The sequence below is a fragment of the Poromitra crassiceps genome (genome assembly GCF_964638095.1).
Source record: "Poromitra crassiceps genome assembly, chromosome: 8".
Taxonomy (NCBI): Eukaryota; Metazoa; Chordata; class Actinopteri; order Beryciformes; family Melamphaidae; genus Poromitra; species Poromitra crassiceps.
In genome coordinates, this window is record NC_139629.1 from 41,582,312 (window position 1) to 41,604,014 (window position 21,703).

A 21,703-nucleotide genomic window follows, 5' to 3' on the forward strand; every position below is an offset into this window, starting at 1 on the left:
GTCAGGATGCCTGTTTACTTTGAGTGTTGCAGACGTTAACTTGCACAGTAAAACATACAAGTCAATAAAAACACAGTGCTGAAGGTCTAGCTGCAAGCGGACATTGGTGGGGTCAATGATTTGACAATGACAATAATGATTTGACAATGACAATATTGATTTGACAATGAAATTGAAAGGTTGTACATTCCAACGACAGAACCTTTCATTGACAGTCCTGCAACTGAAGGTGAAATGTTGCCGAATTTATTGCCATTTGAAAAAATGACAATTTCTCCTGCTGGGGGCGCTATAGAGCGTGAGCAGATGTGGTCTGACAATGATTTAAAAAAAAAACATTGACAGAAGAGAAAGAAGTGACTGATTATTGTAGGTAAGATACAAATATTTTATGCTGAAAATATATTTCCCTGCCACATTAGCGCGGCTGTATTCCAACATTCACTGGCTATGGCTATTTTTTTTTCTTATATTTTATCTCAGCTATTTTGAGATATGAACTTGTAAATTATGGTTGGTTACTTGCCAAAGTGGCTGCCAGAGCAGATAAACACACCAGCCACAGACAGAATACACTACTGGCAGCTACTGGTCCATTTCCTACATGTAAATGACAATCAATATTTGAGGACATGGCAAGCTCACGTGAAACTTACATTTCATTTGGTTCTGCGTGACGGTCTGGCCCCAAAGCCAGTGGGGGGGTTTAGCAGCAGCTGCAGAGCAGGAGAGCCAATCAGCGACTGCGCTGTGATTGACAGCGCAAGTTGGCCAATCAGGAATGCCACTAGCACTGCACTAACAAAACAATAATGGCCGCCTCCTTGCCTGATCGTCTGGAGGAGTAATGTCAGCGTTTGTCTAGTTTAAACAGCCATAAAGTGCAGCTATTGCAGAAATAGTTTAAATAACAACAACTAAACAAGTACAGGAGTATCGCGGCAAACGCGGAGTTTCTCGGCGGAAAATATGTTTTTGCCATTCTCCCGAGTGGATTTGGGTTTGACTGGATCCGACGCTGATTGGCTGAAGGAGTTGTCTGTCAAGGCAACTACGCCCGCCCATGCTCCCGCCCCTGCTAAAGACTGGGTGAAGAGTTGGGGCCAGACCGTCACGCAGAACCAAATGAAATGTGAGTTCACGTGACGGGCTGGTTTACCAGGTTAGCAGATGAGGCAGGTGAGAAGGCACGCACACACCCACAAGCCCACAAGCACACCCACACGACACATCCCACACAAAGACACCACATGAAGCAGACCACCAGGTGCATCCTGCCCACAAAGGGGACACAAACACACACACACACACACACACACATGCATGCACAGGCGCGCACACCAACACACACACACACACACACAAACACACATACACACACCTTCGCCGCAGCCGGGGAAGTCACATTGTTGTTTCCTATCTGATCCCTGCTGAACTGAGTGAGTGAGTGAGCGAGCTCGTCTGCAGACCGCAGTCTCATTGAGAAACCATTAACCTCACTGACACCAATACATAGCAATCAGTGTGGAGGAGACTGCCCCTCCTTCACCCTGTTCCAATGAGGTGAATGAGTTTGTTATGCTCACATTCAACAGGAAGCTACCCCCCCCCCCCCCCCCACACACACACACACACACACACACACACACACATGCTACAGCAGGGGTGCCCACACTTTTTCAGCTTGGGAGCTACTTTTAAAATGACCAAGTCAAAGTGATCTACCAAACATATTTATTTATATATATATACACTGAGTATACAGTGGAAAACAGTGGAACAGTGGAAAAACAGTGGAAAAACAGTGGAACAGTGGAAAAACAGTGGAAACAGTGGAAAAACAGTGGAAACAGTGGGAAAACAGTGGAAACAGTGGAAAAACAGTAAAAAAAAAAAAAAAAAAAAAAAAAAATTCTCCCCTCAATGCCATGCGATCGACCACACTACCTTCGCGATCGACCTGTCGATCGCGATCGACGTATTGGGCACCCCTGTGCTACAGCCTACAGTTCAATGAGATCTCCTGAAATGTAGTGAAATAAAGACAAATTCTTAAAATCCAAATACATGCACAAAACTATGCACAATAAGTGAGAGAAATACATGTTTCCGCAGTAAAAGGGTTTACTTGAACAGTCGGTTCAATTCTGAGCTTTTAACTTTTTTTTGTACCATGGGGCGAGTTTTTAGCTTTAGCTTGAGTGTTTCTTATTTAAACCCATGACCAAAAGCCTTTCTCTAACCTGTTTTAACCAACTTTTAGTTGAAAATCACAGGGTAATTTTGAGGGGCTTGTGACATGATTTATGTTATAAGGGAAAACAAACATTCACTCTATACAAATATATTATCATGTCTATTTATTTATTTATTTATTTATTTATTTATATATTTATGAATGCATTATTTATTTATTCCGATTTTCTTTTTTTCCTTTCTTGTGAAATACTAGGGATACACGATAATTATCAGACCGATAAATTATCGGACGATATGGCCATTTTCCGTTATTATTTAATATTCCGATAATGGCATTTTTCTGATAAATTATCGGCCGATAATCATGCTTTATTTTTGCCTTGGAAGCGGACCTATTGTTGTCGCACGCTCGTGACATCACAGCTGCGACGGCAGCTCTGCCTTGCCAAACATGGCTGCTGGCAGTATGTTGCTGTTTTTCACAGTTTCAGATCACAACACTATTGTAATTTGGAATCCATGTCCCACACAGGTTCCGAGAGGAGGGGAAACCTCTAAGCTGGCATTACGTTAAACCAAAGCTGGCGATGATGCAGCGGATATGTTTCTTGTTTTTGTTAGTGAGTGTTACCGTTAGCATTAGCTCGTAGCGCGGCCTACACGTCAGGCTCGTCCGCTTGGCAGACAAACTGCTTGTGCCATTTACGGTCTGTGGCTTGTGATCAAACAGCCCGCATTTAACTCCAAAAAACAACTCGCTAACGTTAAGCTAACCGCGCTAGCCGGGTGTCCCACTATAAGCCAAAGGAACTTTGGAGTTGAGCTAATGCTAGCTGCTGGACAGAACCATCTAACAGAGCCAATAATAAGGAAAACAAATGCGGAGTCGCACACATTAGGCTACATAAAAAGCATCAGTCAACATCACATAGTGTCTTTTCTTTAATCTGGTGGCAGCATTTTTCAGTAAAAAGTGAAACGACACAGATGGTTTATAGTGCCTGCCCCATTCATTGGGCCTAGGCTACAATTCACTGAGAATTGGAACCAATGCAAAATTTGAACAGATAAGAGTCTAAATTACTATGCCTTTTGTCATTGTGTTTTATCTGCAAACTAAGCAGTCATTGGCTTTCCGTTCTAAACAAGCCTTTATTTTTGTATTGACTATAATTGAGTGATACACTTTATTAAAACAATCATATTATATCAGAAGTTTTCTTTGTTTTGCGTACACAGTGATGTCAGTTAGATTTGGTTAGGGCAGAGCTATATGCTCACTACATCTGCCTTTTTTTAACCACAGGTGTGCATAAAATACAGGTTAAAATATATATATATTTTTTATATATATATTTTTTTATTATAATAATTATCGGTTATCGTATCGGTTATCGGCCAGGAGAAGCAGATATTTATCGGTTATCGTATCGGTTGAAAAAATCCATATCGTGCATCCCTATAAAATACTGAATAGTTTTCATCCTCTTGTCTTCCTCTGGTATTTATTAAGCAAATAAAACAAGCTGAAAAAGTAAAGTTATTCCTTGGTTGGGGCATCTAGGTAGTGTAGAGGTAAAACACCACCGCAGAGACCCAGGTTCAATTCCCGGCAGCGGTACTTCCAGCTTGGTCAGACGTTCCTACAGACACACTTGGCCGTGTCTGCGGATGGGAAGTCGGTGGGGTATGAGTTCCTGGTTGCTGTGCTAGCGCCATCTCTGGTTCGTCGGGGCACCTGTTCGGGGGGGCATCACTTTGTTTTAAGGGGTCACAAGTAAGAAAGGTTGAGAACGCGCTGATCTAATTGCTCTGCCCCCTCCAGGGAGGCCAGAGGTCAGGTTCTGCTAGCCTACACCACAGCCTCCCAGAGGTCAGGTTCTGCTAGCCTCCACCACAGCCTCCCAGTCCCAGAGCTGGGAGGGTAACTTCAAGATCCTGGCCAAAGGCAGATGGCTGCTGCAATCTGAGCCCAGGCCAAGTCCAGAGTCCAGCTGAAGGATGGACTCTGTCTGCTCCCTGCCTGTCTCAATGACCAAGTCATCACTATCAGGTCCTGTCAACTTACAGGAGACAGACAGATATGTAAGGTTGGCATAACATCATCACAGCCAAACAAAGTGAGTTCTGAATCTTACCTGAACTCACTTATTCACCATTCTATCGTGAACTAGCGTATTCACCATTATATATGATGTTCTACACAACTGTTTTTCACTTTTCACCAGTTTCACAATGAATGCATGCATTTGCATTTGGCATTTCACCTGTACATTTGACTACAAGTGGCACTCTGGAAAATATAAGCTGAGCTTTCTTTCCTTTCTGACCCATTTTAGCGGCCCAGGAGAAGCACCCCCATAAGTGTGTTCATTTGTTGATTCACAAGAGAGGGAGAGAGTGGAGAGAGAGAGGGGGGGGGGGGGAGAGAGAGAGAGAGGGAGAGAGAGAGAGAGGGAGATGGGAGAGAGAGAGGGAGCGAGAGAAAGAGAGAGAGGATTGAGTGAATGAATGAGAATAATGAGAGGAGAGAAATAAGGAAGGAGGGCAGTGTGAGTGAGGGGCCCATGGTAAGGGGCCATGGAGGGGGAGTGGTGGTGGTGGTGGGGGGGGGGGGGGGGTCCCACATCAAAGTTGTATCTGGTGGTTGGAGATTAGGGACCGCACTGCAAGAGGGGATTTTTTTTTCAAAAGGGGTGTGTGTGTGTGTGTGTGTGTGTGTGTGTGTGTGTGTGCAGGGGGGCTCAGCTCCTCAGGGTCTCTCGCTGGGCACTGCATTCCTCATCTGTCATGTACTTTATGGCCTCTCAGCTAAGAGCGAGGCCTACAGAGTACACATTGTCTACTTTTGTGACCCATTGTACAGAGACGTACAGGCTTATATATCATCCATTCAAGTACCATTCAAACACAGTTCTCAGTGTCATTGTCATAGACTCCCATCATAATTTACACTTTTTTTTTTTTTTTTTTTTTTGTATCGTGTGTGGGCTGCTTACAGCCCGAACACACTATACGCCGAAGAGTGTAGCGAGACAAGAGGAGACGCTCTTCTGCTTCTTTTCTTTGTTTTTTTAATCAATCAGCATGCTGTTTTGCCAGAAATCTTGGGGTTTAGTCCCCCTTTTGTTAATATCAGAATTCTGTAAAGATACTGACTACAACATGGCTGTACATTAATCCAAGTACACAGGTGGTGGGAACACTGACCCAATACGCCACTACAAGACAGTGAATAATGGACAAAACAGTAAATCATCTGAAACTTGGTTGAAAGATTCTGAAACGCAAACATACATGAAACCAAAACCTGTATGCAAACCAACTTACATTATGAGTTTCTCAATGAAGTGCCGTCAAGTTGAACGGAAAGCTCAACGAGCTGATGGATTTACTCCAAAATCTGCGGACATCTGACCACACCTTGCGAGTCAACGGTCAACATATGTTCTGTAGCGGCCTCGATAACCAGACGATGAGTCCTATTCCAGCCTGCCGCCAACAACAGCGTCTCTCTTCCTGCCTCTTCCATGACCTCCTCCCACTTCCCTAGTCTCGGCCAATCACAGGTGAGCTCCTACCCGCGGTTTCCTCTCATAGGTAGCTGGCATGACAGGCAGGCTTCTCAGCCTCTAAACTTACAGTAACCACACACAAGTAACGTTCACTGTCACTCAGAAACTCGGTAAAGACTCGTAGCACAGAACAATGCATAAACATAACGGTTAAACTGCAAACATTAACCCCAAAACTCAGTCTGTTACACTAGATGTAACAGCACAGGCGAGGCTGGTATCGAACCTGTCATTTACAAGCGCAACACATTAACCATCAGACCAAAGGGACATCCCACTGGCCAAGGACCAACGTGCCACATTTATTTATTTATTTATTTTATTTTTATGCAATTCTCTGGCGGACCACAAGGCGGAGCCCCGCGGACCACCAGTCGTCCAAGTTATCCTTTATTTATCCCCATGGGGAAATTCATCCTCTGCATTTGACCCATCCTCTACTAGGAACCCTCCTAGAACTATAGGAGCAGTGAGCAGCCGCAGTGCAGCGCCCGGGGACCAACTCCAGTTCTTTTACCAGTGCCTTGGTCAGGGGCACAGACAGGAGTATTACCCCTAACATACATGTATTTTGGTGGTGGGAGGAAACCCACATGAAAACAGGGCGAACATGCAAACTCCACACAGAAAGGACCTGGGACGGCCCGGGGTTCGAACCCTGACCTTCTTGCTGTGAGGCAACAGTGCTAACCACTGAGCCACCAGTCCATTGAGGAGAGAGAGAGAGAGAGAGAGAGAGAGAGAGAGAGAGAGAAAGAAAGAGAGAGCAGAGAGAGAGGAGAGAGGAGAGCAGAGAGAGCAGAGAGAGAGAAAGAGAGAGCAGAGAGAGAGAAAGAGAGAGCAGAGAGAGAGGAGAGCAGAGAGAGAGAGAAAGAGAAAGAGAGAGCAGAGAGAGAGGAGAGAGAGAGAGAGAAAGAGAAAGAGAAAGAGAGAGCAGAGAGAGAGGAGAGCAGAGAGAGCAGAGAGAGAGAGCAGAAGTCCTTGACGTCATGGAGAAGTTCAGCTGCTTCTTGATAGGCCTGGACTTGACTTTCTGACACAATGATGACAAACGAGTAATTTGAAGATTACGGTGTCAATTGTTTTTGGCTATAGACGCGCAAGTGGCTTGATCCCTCGCAGCCTTAACTAAACGTACAGTAAATCATTTTGTAATAACTGACAGTCTGTCAACAGCGGGGCCGATGAATTGATATCAAGTTGATCACAGGCTGAACCCCTTATCTCAACATCACTGCCTGACCCTGACCCTCACCCAGTCTTCTAGTCAAGTCTCAAGTCCCCAGTGTTCCAGTATGAGTCCGAGTCCCAGTCACCAAAGAAGATTCCCAGTCGAGTCCGGAGTTACTGAACATGAGCGTGAATCCACATGTAGGTGGAACACACATGCCTGCCCTTGCACGAAATTGAATAATGGAAATTGAATAATGTAATGGTGTTAATATAGCTACCAATATTTAAAAAAAAAAGTATTTATCAATTAACAAATCTGATTCAGATTCTCCAACTTCTGAGTCTGAATACATGCATTATGCTCGAGGCCAAGTCCAAGTCATCAGTGCTCAAGTGGAGTCACAAGTGGTGAAAGTGAGTCCAGGACTCGACTACGACACTGCCTTCACCATGATCTATTTGACATCGCAAGGTGATTTTCCACTTTGCATGCGCAGCCCCACACATCACTAAGCCAAGAAACTGAAAACCTGCATTATCAGTTGGGAAATTGGGGAAAAAGTGGGAAATTGCGATTGAACTGTTAGAGGCTTTGGAGTGGTTTCACTTTACGATGTGTTGCTTTTGCATAAACCAAAGGAAAAAAGTTTGACTCCATTTTGGGGCGGCTCTTCATGAAGCTTTCACGATGAAAATGTTGTTATATTATAGCCTACTACAATCACTTCTCACAACTCATCAGTTTCATCTCACTGTGTTTGAGCCAATCAGATGACCCCTGCATAGAACTCTGCACACACTTTGCAGCTAGTAATGATGCGCATGTAACCGAGTGGTAGCGAGTAGGTTGGTTAAACTCACTCCCCCAGTATGAAGGCACGTTAATCAGCTCCGCCAAGGGACCTAGCTCTCTTGGTGCAGTGGTTAATGTGTCCGCCTCGTAAGCCGAAGGTCGACAGTTCAAATCCACCCCCTGGGCAAGCCCTAGACATGGGTTGCTGCAAGCACCACCTACTACACAATGCAGTTACACGCAGATTACACATGCGTAAACTAATGTTATTTAACCATGTTTTTCATGTTTCGTCAGTGAATCAAAGTCGCGGTGAAAATGCATAATGGTGATATTTTTAAGTGAAATGCATCACCCCTGCAATTATATTCTGATCTGTCCACGTCACTCCCGCCCCGAAACCTCTACGTTGACATCATGAGAAATCAAATCCATAATGGGACCAGTTGTGATCTCAGTTAGAGTAGCTCCCGGCTGTCTGTTGGCTCTGGAAGGAATGTTGGCTAGTATGTGTCTGCCTGGCACTTGTACACAATATCTCTATCAGAAGTTCAAGTATCCCTCTCTCTCATCAAGTCCAAATCTGCTGGTAACATCCAGAAGATGTCGACTCCATTGTGGCAGAACCTGGTATATTTGATCCCCTCGGAGATGATGTCAGCTCATTCCTTTGAAACTACAGCAGTGTTGCTTTGTTGCATTGTTCAAGTTGTTGTTTCAAAAATACATAATACCTGTCCAGAAAATGTATTCACACTTGTAGGCTACTCATTTGAAATATTCAGTGGGATATGTAATATGTCTAGAGGTGAATGGCAAACTCATCATTGGTCATCATAGGCAAACAACCCAAAAAATATTCGATTGTTTCTTTCTTTAAACGACTCTATCCTCATGTTGGCTACTTCACTGATACTGTGAATGTATGTCTTGTCATCATAAGGTTGTCTAAAAAAGCCTAAAAAGTTGGTCAACTCTATTTCACAAATTAAGAAATTTGTCAATTGAGTTTCTGCATGCATGGGCCTATAATATAGTGTGGCTACATCCAAATTCCAATGAGTGTCATTTGGCCCCTTTATGCATTTTGAAACATGCCTCAGATGTGAAATGTTGTGGTTTGCAGGCCGCTATGAGCCGGTGTAATTATTCCACATGGTGACGCTCCTTACCTTCAAACACAGTTTCCTAGAGAGGGTAGACTCGTGCAGTGTTATTCACACTTACAACTCAATGCACTTTCTTGTGAAACCAACGCGAAAGGGAGAGAGAAGTCTCAAGATCACGTCCAGGGAACCACCAACCAAACATGGGGAAAAAAACAACTAGGCTATATAGAACCACACTATTGCAGCTCAAACACCAATGTGCCACAGAAACTCGTCAAATCGATACAGCCTAGTAGCGAGAAATACCACAATGCACGAGAAAATCACTGTGAACTCACTGATGGAATAGTGATAAGACTATTTAAAACACGACAACGCACTATAAACTCACCACACACAGACACCTACGACTATTATAGGATATTAACAATGTCATAAAGTAGGATAACGTCACTATAAACCCGCTGCAACGTGCGTGTTACACAGGATTATTATAGAGCATTGTCCAACCGACTGCGGCTTAATTGAAAGTCTTTGTTCTTGCCGACTATCAAGAGATTCCAATTGAAACCACCGCACATCTGTCTGGCCGCGGCGCGTGCACATGGCCAACCTGTAGACTCGAAACTTCACAAGTGCACGTGAAACCTACCGACCTAGCTACCGCACAGTACTTATACTCACTCACCACACTCAGTCCCAGTCGAGTCTGGAACGAACGAGCCTAAACAATGTGTGCAAAGTGCATGTGTGCCTATTAATTATTGCTTTTTTAAATTCCTGTCAAATCCTGCAGCCCGCCCTCCTCCCCCCCTCGGTGAAAACTTACATAACCATCCACGCTGCTTGCACGCATCCACGGTCGGGGAATTAGTGGGAAAAAGTCTTCTTCCTTTCTGTGACGTGTAAAAAAATAAAGGTTTAAAAAAGAACCGCTGAACTTGTCGAGGTAAAGTCACAAAAGGAGTCCAGAAAAACGTCCAAACTCAAACTAGTCCTTCTCTTACAGCAGTTTGTCCAGTCTGTCGAGCATGCTGCAGCTCTCGCTCACTCTCTGTCTCTCCTCTCTCTTTCTCTCTTCTGTACAGTGAACATGAATGTGGGCGGGGCCAAGAAAACTTTACCTGAGAGAGGGAGAGAGAGAGAGAGTGAGAGAGAGAGAGAGAGGGAGATTGATTGGTCGTTCAAATGTACCATGCAGGTAAAGATGTCACTCCCTCTTCTCCCCCTTATCATTTTTTTTACCCCCTGAGGTTATATAAAAATGTACAAAATGAAGGGAATAGAATAGAATATAGAATAGAATATGAAGTTAAATGTGGCCTGCATGATGTGGCAGTGATTTGACCTAACTCACCTGACATTTATTGTATCATAAAGCCTTATGTTTATTGAAAATTGTGTGTGTGTGTGTGTGTGTGTGTGTGTGTGTGTGTGTGTGTGTGTGTGTGTGTGTGTGTGTGTGTGTGTGTGTGTGTGTGTGTGTGTGTGTCGGTTGTCTTTTCATTTTGATCAGTTTGTAGAGCAATTTAGGTCACAGAAACATAAAGCTGTAACAATAATCTATATTTTAGTTGTAACAGTTTGTTATATTTGATGTGTAAAACAATAATTTATCATTAAAATACCTGTCTTCACGAAAATACCTGTCACCACATTGTATATAGCAGTCACTGTAAAAAGAGTATTTTTACAAAGTATTTTTTACAAAGTATTCTTGCCTTGACTATGTGTAACCTTCTTTCTCCTTTTTTATTTTTCTCTATAATGTGTGTGTACTGGTGTACTCTGTGTGTACTTGAGAGCAAAGCTATCCGGAGCCCAATTCCTTGTATGTGTTTGCATACTTGGCCAATAAAGCTGATTCTGATTCTGATTCTGATTCTGATTCTGATTTCATCCATTGCAACATCGCACCTCATATCTTGGTAAGATCCGCCCTACTCTGCCTCTGATTGGCTGTCATGGTTCTGTGCTGTTGTCCCATTGGCGCAAGGAGGCGTTTTCAGGCCAAAATGGCAGCAGCGCTGTTCTCAAAAGGTAGGAAAAGCGCCTCTTGCCTTCCATACTCTTTGCTATCATGGGCTTGTGTCTTAACACGCATGCGCCGTGAAGAACCAGGAAGTAAACTCGACAACAACGAAGGTCCTGTCTGTTTTGGTGTTATCCTTTACCAGGCAGGGAGACTTTGCAGAAATGTCGCAGCTTCACTTCACTAAAGATGCTTTACCTGATTCTGTCAGCACCGATTTCCAGAATCTGAACAAACTGAACGAGCAGGTAAGAGTTTTCCACCGTTAGTGAGCGTCAGTAGCGTTAAGCGAACTAATTAGTTCCTTTGGGATCTCATGTTTTATTCTGCTTGGAGCATACATTTTCTTAACATGAAAACGATGCATGGTGATGTCTTCATGTGGTTTAGCCTGTTGTCCAAAGAGTTCAGCAGTATCTCCTGGCAGCTGACAGGTCATGTGACAGCTAGGGACAATATAGCTCAGTGGTGACAGCAGGCTGGACAGTGGACACAGACAGACAGACAGACAGACATACAAAATACACACACATCAGGCATTTGACTTCATTAATTCATGGCATGCTTGCAGTCAAGTAACCTGAGAAAGAGCATAACTATTTAAAAAAAAACACTGAATCCATAAAAGAACACACTTGGATGTATGGACAAGACAAAGTACACAAACATAAAGATTCAGCATAAGATTAACATAATAAAAATGTATATTATGAACACACAAGTTACTACACAGTTGGACAAAAGAAACTCGACACCTGCCTCAAAAGGTGAAGGTGATTTGTTTTATCACTGAGCTCCAGCAGTTTGTTCAGTGTTCTGGCAGAAAACCATGATTCGAATAACTGTGTTTATTCTCATTCACATTCTCTCTAACTGGGATACATTCTACCATAACAGAAGGCATGTTCAAAGTGTAAATTTTGAATATAAAGACAAACACTGCTGAATATGTTTCCAGATGGTAGCCTATCTGTCCCATAATGTTAACAATCATTGATATGATTAACTGTGTTATTTTCTTATTTACGAATTTTGTCTTTTTGTGCAGCAATTTGTGCGCCTGATTGAAATTCTCTTCCAGTTTCTGCTGGAACCTAAAGAGGTGAGTGTTTACACACGTGCTGCGCACAACTTTCTTACTTAACTTCATTACATTACACCCCTGGGTAAAACATTGCTTGTCCTGTGTGTGTGTGTGTGTGTGTGTGTGTGTGTGTGTGTGTGTGTGTGTGTGTGTGTGTGTGTGTGTGTGTGTGTGTGTGTGTGTGTGTGTGTGTGTGTGTGTGTGTGTGTGTGTGTGTGCGCGTGTGTGTGTGTGCAGACAGAGCGGTTGATGCAGCAGCTCAGTGAGTTTGCGGGGGCACAGGGGATGAGCGCCGGCCCTCTGAGGAACCTGATGAAGAGCGTCCTGCTGGTGCCACAGGGTGGGACACACACACACACACACACACACACACACACCTGCAGTTCATCCAATAATGAGGCTTAGACCCTCATTGCACACAAGGGAAAAAAATCCCAAGAAAAAACCTTGGTAGGAGAAATAAATGGGAGAGAAACATTGGGCGGGCCGAGGCAAGGTGGGAGGAGACAGGGGGATAGGCCAGCAGCCGTCCACTGCCATGTAGAAACACTGCCCCCGAGTCTGAGAACATTTACTGTTCAGTATTAAAGGAGAATTTCCCCTCAGATCCACTTACTTTGTTATACGAGGGATCAGCCGAGCAGCATTTTGGTAAACAAACCGCGTCACTGGGTGACAACAGCAATGGAACCCTATGGAGCCCAAGTGGCGGGAGGCTTGTGTGTCTGACTCTAGCCGGCTAACTCTGTTTACATTTTAACAACTGCGACAGTTCACACAACTTTAACACGGCATGCATATTTATACATCAAACTCTTGAGCTAATTTTGCTCTCACTCAGAATGTCAAAATATATCAGTGATTATAGTTTTTGAGATATTAACGTTTGCTTTGGCACAACTCATACTATTAACTGCCGTGGAGTTCTGCATTTCTGGGTGGCAAGTGACGTCACGCTGATTCGTCCTATATGATCAGTGTGTGATCTGATGTTCAGTTTACGTCTTAAGCCCCCGTTCACACTAGACGCTGAAGCAACGCTCAACCTACGCTGAACCCACAAGTTTCATTTAGGCGACCTTGTTAACAGGCGAAGCCGTTCACACCACCCATGCGCATGCGCGTGCCACGCCGAAGCCCCACGCTCTCGCCTTGCTCAAGCGATCGTTCAGGATTCACACCTATTTTCCAAGCGTGACGCGTCATCAAGCCAGGCATGAAGTCAATGGGAGTTGTGTGCGGGTTCAAGGCGCGCCGAGTAGGTGCTGAGAGGAAAAGAGAAAGGTTCTTGTGTAAACGGTTAGGCGTCCGTTCAGCTTGTGCCTGCTTCAATCTTCAGTTCTACTTAGGTTCGGCGTCCTGTGAACAAGGGCTAACGGTGACCCCTCTCTTTCTCACCAGGCGCTCTGAAGAAAAATCTGACATCTGAGCAGATCAAAGAAGACCTCCTGACATTAGGTACGTCATGATGCATCATCAGCAGGTTGATCACTAAGTACTCAGTAGGTCAACTTTAGAATAAGGTCTAAGGGGGGTACGGTGGTGCAGTGGTAAGCACTGTCGCCTCACAGCTCGAAGGTCCTGGGTTCGATTCTCACCTGGGATGCTGTGAACGCTGAAGGAATGCGTGCCCGTCCGCATGTCCTCGAGTGCCCACCGCCCGGGTGGGGTCGTCAAAAGGGCCTTTCTGTGTGGAGTTTGCATGTTCTCCCCGTGCCTCCCGGGGGTTTCCTTCATATAGGAACCCCCTTCACCAAAACATGCAATATCCTGGTTGCTAATGTGGTTCCTCCTCTGGTCGTTAACGGCGCCTGTTCGGAGGGAGGGGAACCGGTTGGAATAGCGTGAACCTCCCACGTGCTATGTCCTACCGGTGAAGCTTCCTCTGTCAGGTGAAAAGAAGCGGCTGGCTAACTGCCCATGTCTCGGAGGAAGCATGGAGCCAGTTTCGGCTCTCCCCAGATCGGCAGAGGGTGGAGCAGCACGCTCCAAAACGCCAAGTTTAATTGTATGTTTAATAAGGAATATGCTATTTGCACCTGTATGTCAAATACACCGAATTTAAAATGTTTAAGCACGTCTAAAGTATGCACACGACATGTGCACCTATGTGCAGTGAATATGCCACTGTCTCTGACTTGTCTTATCACTATACTGCCTTATTGCTTGTTGTGTCTCTTGTTGTTTTTGCACTCATATGCCCTGTTATATTTGTACTATGTTGTAAACGGAGTCCACAGCACAAGAATTTCACACGTGATACTTGTACCATGGAGTGACAATAAAAAATCTTGAATCTTGAATCTTGAGCAACCAGGATAAATACCGTAAAAGTAAATTAGCACTAATGGGGGATAAAAATGGGATTAAAATCGGGGGGGGGGGGGGGGGGGGGGGTTGAAGAATAAGGTCTAAGTAGTAAGTACAGCTCCTGGGTCGTGTCTTCTTCTGACCACTCTTTATGTTGAAATGTCCCATCTGTATTTATGTGTTATGATTATGATGCCACCTGATTTTGACAGTTTGGCTCTTCCTTCTTTTGAAAGCATTATGCAAAACTTGCTTTATCTGATCGTTCCTCAGGACTAAACGAAGACAAGGCAGCTCACTTTTCACAGCAGGTAAATATCAGTCATTCTATTCCTTTGATTTCATTGTCATTTACATTGAGGTATTTAGGGGATGCTCTTGCATGACTTATACCATGATCTGGGTAAATAATCGATTCTGATATAACATCAGCTTCAATTCCCAGATCACCAACATTACAAAAGACCAGTAGTAAGAATGTAAGACTTGCTATCAAAACTCAGTCATTAACATTCATGTTCATTTAAATTCATTGCTTAATATCTGTAAAATAGAAACGATCCAGCACATGAAAAGGTTATCATATCAACTGTAGCCTGAGGTTGCCTCTTGCCCTCGCATACTTGGTTTCACTACTATTGATAAAATGGAAAAATACTGATTGTAAGTCGCTTTGGACAAAAGCGTCTGCTAAATGAAGTATTGTAATGCGTCTGTCCTTTAAAAAGTCCCATAAAAAGTTTCAGAGTGTAGTAGGTATCTTTTGGGGGGTATTTTTAATCTCTTTCTGTGATACTGAAGCTGTGTTGTGTTTTGTGTTGCAGTGGGGAGAGCATTATGCGGTGCTGTCCAGACTGGCTGTTGGACAGACTCTGATGGTCAACCAGCTGGTCGACATGGAGTGGAAGTTTGGAGGTAAAGACTGACCAGAACCTTTCGGATCACATCATGGTCATAAAAAGGGAGGATTTAAATTTCAGGGTTTTCACACTCCTGGAAAACCTGGAAAAGTTATGGAATATTAAATATGGTATTTTACAGGCCTGGGAAATTTATGAAAAATGTATGAAAAATGTCAACAAAACACTAATATTTTCCTCCAACAGGTCTAGACTAGGATGTTGTGGGCTTGATTCAATGAGACATCAGGCCCATAGACATCTCTATATCTGTGAACGCAGGAATATATTTTTGATTATTTGACATTTCTTATTTTTGCATATTCTACTGAACATCCATTAGAGGAGGGTTGCAGAGCAGAGAAAGACACTCTACATTTCTCTCTCCTGTCCTCTCCTGTCCTCTCAGCCTTTGCCCCCAATGCAGAGCCCTCCGTCTTGGCTTGCTCACAAGCACAGAGTCGTTAGCATGGCTGATGTCCTCTGGCGGTTTGTTTAGGCTTCAGTCTCATTTCAACATGTCAGACGATGTCTCTCTAGTATAGAGATAGAGATATAGATATAGATATAGACTCTATACCACACTCCATTGTTACACTTACAGCCTAATGACTTACAGACTTGTAGGTAATAGAAATGCTAATACACAGTCCTCGTACTAATAGGCCTAGAGGGCAGGAGAGGCAATGGCATCATGATAAAACCTTCAAATTAGCTACAGGACAAGCTGTGAGCTGTTATTGACATAACAAGGCCATCTGTAGAGACTTGACTAGTCTGAGGGGCTGTTCAGACCTGGCCTTCAACCGGCGATCTGACCTTAGTAAACAGTCAGTTCACACCTGGCATTAGAATGTGTCCCCACATGGGCCTGGAGTATCCGGATCTCACTTCCCCGCTCTATATGCAAATAAAGAAATCTGCATCCAGTGTGGCTTGTGTGCTTGTCTCTTGTTACTGTGCAGTTGAAATTCTGATCGTAGAAAAGTCTCCTCCAGTCATCCTTCCTGCATTTTCTTTTTATTGACGACTGTTCTTGATCCAACATGCTTCTAAAATTAAATTCCATGTGTCAATTCCATTTTGCATAGTCAAGGTCACATGGGCGAGGCCGTAATAAAAAATAGCATAAATTGCCTCACGTTTTATTCTACAGTGTATTAGAAAAGTATGTGACTCAGACGTAGTTTCTTTATTAGACAGTTTTGCAGAACTGTCATTCTACAGAGATTTTGGCGACAGAGGGGCCTGAGGCCCCTGTTTATACAGAGAGTCGGAGAAAACAACAAAACTTTTGTTGCGTTTTGGTCTTTCGATCCGCGTCCATAAGCAATGTTGTGATAACGATTCTAGATGTCTTCACGGGTCCAAAAAGTCGTGCCCGAACCCCAAAAGACGTGGAAATGTAGTACCCAGAACCCCGGACCCGTCAGTTATTAGAAAGCTAAATGTGTTATTTGTCTTCACAGTGACTGTTGGCACCAGTGAGATCCAGAAAGTCGGCAACATCTTTCTACAGGTATGACAGCACACACACACACACACACACACACACACACACACACACACACACAGAGTGACACATCTCTTGTTGATCTTGTTGATCACCTTTGTCCTCCTGCAGCTGAAACTGGTGGTCAGAAAGGGGAACTCCACTGAGAACGTCTACATGGGTGAGTCAGTCTGTGCTGGTGTTGGTGCGACAGTAAGTCTGGCTAAAACACCAGCTCAATAGAGAGCCGCAGGAATGAGTCCGGAAATCATCGATGCTAACAGTCCTGGTTCTTCACTGTTTTTGCCTATGGGAGTTTTGAATGGGTTTTTGGCACGATGCTTCTAATAATCTCTCTGGGCAACGCTGGCTTAATCAAACGCGAACCAGTGTTTAGTAATATCATCTTCACACACGAGGACCACTTTTATGAGTTTTGAAGCTTTTACGTGCCGTTAAAAGGGCGGCTAGCTAGCAAACGGCTAAATGAGACTACACTGTTGAGTCGATGGGGATATATACGTCAATAACGTCACCACTTCAAAGGACGAACACAGAAATTATCTTTCCCTCCCCTGGTTCAGCCCGTTCAGCCCGGGGTAATCAGTGCACACATCCAACAACAGTCCAGGTTGAGCGCTGACGTGACGTGGAAGCCTATGCGACAGTGTGTAGTTCTGGATTAGCTTAGCTCGAGCTTTTTACTTCTAGGGCTCGCATTTACACTACAAAACTGATGAAAGTGGTCCTCATGTGTGAAGATTATCCGACTGAACTCTGGTTCACGTTTCATTAAGCCAGCGTTGCCCAGAGAGATTATTAGAAGCATCGCGGCAAAAACCCATTTAAAAATCCCATAGACAGAAACAGTGAAGAACCAGGAAGTCCGGGACTTCCGCGTTCTGACTACAAAAATACGTCATCCCTGTGGCTCTCTATACATTTGAAACCTTTAAAAAAAATGTCCAGCACATATTGCTTTGCATTGGGGGGGGGGGGGTTGCAGGTTCGAGCCCCCGTGTTACCTCCGGCTTGGTCGGGCGTCCAAACAGGCCCAATTGGCCGTGTCTGTGGGTGGGAAGCCGGATTAAGGGTACCTCTCCTGGTCAATGCACTAGTGCCTCCTCTGGTCGGTCAGGGCGCCTGTTTAGCAGAGAGGGGAACTGGGGGGCCAATAGCGTGATCCTCCGACGTCCTACGTCCTGCCGGTGAAGCGCCTCACTGTCAGGTGAAAATAAGTGGCTGGCACATGGATTTAATTAGAGGAAGTATGTGCTAGCCTACAACTCTCTCCAGATCGGCAGAGGGGGTGGAGCAACAGACGGAGGGAATTGGCCAAGTACAATTGGGGAGAAAACATGATTAAAGATAGTAATAACAATAATCAAATGTCCAATATAATGAGCGTATATCACAGCTACTGTAGGGCCGCAATCACTGAATCACTCTTCTGCCTGTGGGAAAACACATGGTAGTTAGCTAGCCTGCTAGCCTCGCAAACAGAGTGACTCTAGTAGGCAGTGTCGTTAGCTGCCTGGCAGAGATGGCTTTCACAGGCATATGAACAACCGATACCTTTTAGCTGGAATACATTAACGAAGACACACATTTTCAGAACTTGCAAGTCCCACTTACTTGCTCTCCTTTTTGTTTGGTCCCTGTAACCAAAAGTTTTTTTTTTTTACCTTTTCCATCCGTTTTGATATGTAATTGTGACAGTTTTTACATGCCTGGCCCACAATGAAAGATATTTGTAAATCAGTTTTGTCAAACCTCTTGGGCTCATTCAGTCTTTTAATTCAGTCGGTAATCCATCACTTTGAATGAAAAGTCAACATTCGCGTTTTGATAAGTTGCTTGTTCCACTTCAGTTCCATTAAGGCTTCATGTTAATGCATTATGCACACATTGTTATCTCATAATTGTTTACTCCCCCCCTCCCCCCTCTCTCTTACAGAATTGACACTCCCACAGTTTTACAACTTCCTGCATGAGATGGAGAGAGCCAAGGCCAGCATGGAGTGTTTCAGTTGAGTGTGTGTGTGTGTGTGTGTGTGTGTGTGTGTGTGTGTGTGTGTGTGTGTGTGTGTGTGTGTGTGTGTGTGTGTTTATGCATTGAATGCCTGCATATGACTGAAGCAAAAGAAAGAATGAATCTAACAATAAACATGGAAAAATAACATCTTCACACTTAGTGGTATTCTTTCATTTTAATTAATGTGTGAATAAAGCAGCATTTCTCTCTTTGGGTTTCTTTATCTGGAGTTAGCAGAGAAAAGTGTTTTTGTGTGTTTGCCCACACCTAACGTTAACTAACTAAAAAAGACTCAAATTACATTTCAAATACCATCTATCCATCTATTATTACCAAAAGTAGGTCATAAGTAAGTAAGTAAGTGATCCTCTAACATTATTTCCCCCAAAAAACAAAAACCTGAAAATGGAAATCTTGCTCCATTTTGGATCCAGTCGTGTTGTTTCTTTCCATGAATAATAAACCTGATAGGAAACCTGATATCACATCACTGTACATACATACATTTATACATGAATAATAAACCTGATATCACATCACTGTACATACATACATTTATACATGAATAATAAACCTGATATCACAACACTGTACATACATACATTTATACATGAATAATAAACCTGATATCACATCACTGTACATACATACATTTATACATGAATAATAAACCTGATATCACAACACTGTACATACATACATTTATACATGAATAATAAACCTGATATCACAACACTGTACATACATACATTTATACATGAATAATAAACCTGATATCACAACACTGTACATACATACATTTATACATGAATAATAAACCTGATATCACAACACTGTACATACATACATTTATACATGAATAATAAACCTGATATCACAACACTGTACATACATACATTTATACATGAATAATAAACCTGATATCACAACACTGTACATACATACATTTATACATGAATAATAAACCTGATATCACAACACTGTACATACATACATTTATACATGAATAATAAACCTGATATCACAACACTGTACATACATACATTTATACATGAATAATAAACCTGATATCACAACACTGTACATACATACATTTATACATGAATAATAAACCTGAGTGAATTGAAATAGTGATGATAGACGGACAGACACACATACTGTACATACATTTATACATGATGGGCCAACTTTTTCCAGTCAATTACAACAATTGTAATTACAAATGTCAATAGATAAAACAAGAAATGGCAACAATACAAGATAGCCGATAAAAAAGAAGAAGCTATAAAACGAGTGGCAAAAGCGTTGATGGCGGCATATGAATGGCACACTTTGATCTACAGTATCTGAAGCTAGAGGCAGATTTGAGGGGAGGAGCCTGGATCTTCTACACAGTATCTAAAGCTGCAGGCAGATTTGAGGGGAGGAGCCTGGATCTCCTACACACAGTATCTAAAGCTGCAGGCAGATTTGAGGGGAGGGGCCTGGATCTCCTACACAGTATCTAAAGCTGCAGGCAGATTTGAGGGGAGGAGCCTGGATCTCCTACACAGTATCTGAAGCTAGAGGCAGATTTGAGGGGAGGAGCCTGGATCTCCTACACAGTATCTAAAGCTGGAGGCAGATTTGAGAGGGGAGGAGCCTGGATCTCCTACACACAGTATCTAAAGCTGGAGGCAGATTTGAGGGGAGGAGCCTGGATCTCTTACACAGTATCTGATGCTGCAGGCAGATTTGAGGGGAGGAGCCTGGATCTCCTACACAGTATCTAAAGCTGCAAGCAGATTTGAGGGGAGGAGCCTGGATCTTCGTGTGTGTACTAGTCCTCGTCATACCTCAACACTTCTATTATGATATAATTAGCACTCAACTGAGAGTTATTTGCCCCTCAGGGTGTCACTGCTATGTTGTCACAAAGTGAATCCACTGGTGGTCTGTCCGTCTGTCTGTCTGTCTGCCTGCTTGTCTGGTGGTCCATCTGTCTGCCTGCCTGTCTGTCTGCCTGTCTGTCCGTCTGTCTGCCTGCCTGCCTGCCTGTCTGTCTGTCTGTCTGTCTGTCTGTCTGTCTGGTGGTCCATCTGTCTGCCTTCCTGTCTGTCTGCCTGTCTGTCTGTCTGCCTGTCTGCCTGCCTGTCTGTCTGTCTGTCTGCCTGCCTGTTTGTTTCAGCTAGCACTCTTGTCTTTTTTATGCTGTAATCAATGCATCGGAAAGTATTTTATACAACAGGGATTTTGGGAGTGACAGTTTTTCAGATTGGACTTTTTTCTTATACAAACATTTCTCAGTCTGAGCTGCTTTCATTGTATACAGACTTATTGGCTTCTTGAAGGTCAACAGCCACTGATGAGTAGCCTAAATATTCCTCTTCTCAACATCCCTTCCTTGTAGAATCAAGTGCAGGTGACAAGTTCAAGCACACAGTTAGAACCAGGGAGAGGTGCAGTGGTGAATACAGAGGTGAGTCAACTATCTTTCCCTCATTGATTGATACATACAGTTGATCTGAAAATAGAGGAGTAAACTCTCAGCCTCATTTCAAACAGGTAGCTAAACGCAGTGTGTTTGGGTTTACCCCCCACTGCTGGTTACAACTATCAGGATGGAACAATAAGGTCAGGGCTGATTTTCCACTGTGCTCTTTGGATTTAGCAGACAGGTACTGAAGACCAGTGTTTCATCACTCTCAGGGTTTCCCCCTCTGCTGCTTCTTCTCCTCCATGCTCACTTTCACTTTCTCCACCAGTGTGGCGCTTTATTTCTCCTCTCTCTCCACCTTGCCTCTCCTCTCTCTCTCTCCCTCTCTCTCTCTCTCTCCCTCTCTCTCTCTCTCTCTCTCTCTCTCAATCTCTCTCCCTCTCTCTGTCTCTCTCTCTCAATCTCTCTCTCCCCCTCTCTCAATCTCTCTCTCCATCCCTCTCTCTCTCTCTCTCTCTCCCTCTCTCTCTCTCCCTCTCTCCCTCTCTCTCAATCTCTCCCTCCCTCTCTCCACCCCTATCTCTCT

General features: G+C 43.7%; 2 protein-coding genes across 2 annotated transcripts in view; one reads left to right on the forward strand and one right to left on the reverse strand.

The window, feature by feature from the left end:
- dnmt3bb.1 (DNA (cytosine-5-)-methyltransferase 3 beta, duplicate b.1) overlaps positions 1–9,860 on the reverse strand; it is a 68,918-nt gene extending 59,058 nt beyond the window's left edge. Inside the window, exon 1 of the mRNA XM_083641991.1 lies at positions 9,679–9,860. Coding sequence (XP_083498117.1) covers positions 9,679–9,686 — 8 coding nt within the window. The 5' untranslated portion in view covers positions 9,687–9,860. The remainder of the gene's footprint in view (positions 1–9,678) is intronic.
- Positions 9,861–10,995: 1,135 nt separating this feature from the next.
- Positions 10,996–18,828, forward strand: commd7 (COMM domain containing 7). The gene is made up of 9 exons (XM_083642028.1): positions 10,996–11,129; positions 11,930–11,983; positions 12,203–12,305; positions 13,367–13,423; positions 14,549–14,586; positions 15,100–15,190; positions 16,644–16,693; positions 16,799–16,847; positions 18,624–18,828. Exons 1-9 carry the CDS (start codon positions 11,046–11,048, stop codon positions 18,698–18,700), a joined length of 603 nt encoding a protein of 200 aa, XP_083498154.1. The 5' UTR covers positions 10,996–11,045; the 3' UTR covers positions 18,701–18,828.
- The last annotated feature ends 2,875 nt before the right edge of the window (positions 18,829–21,703 follow it).

What these genes read in the sequence shown, in the direction of transcription:
- commd7 (XM_083642028.1), top strand. Translation starts at nt 11,046, where the DNA reads ATGTCGCAGCTTCACTTCACTAAAGATGCTTTACCTGATTCTGTCAGC. An exon ending in CGTCCTGCTGGTGCCACAGG is followed by an intron (nt 12,306 to 13,366) that starts GTGGGACACACA and finishes CTTTCTCACCAG; the next exon opens with GCGCTCTGAAGAAAAATCTG. An exon ending in CACTGAGAACGTCTACATGG is followed by an intron (nt 16,848 to 18,623) that starts GTGAGTCAGTCT and finishes TCTCTCTTACAG; the next exon opens with AATTGACACTCCCACAGTTT.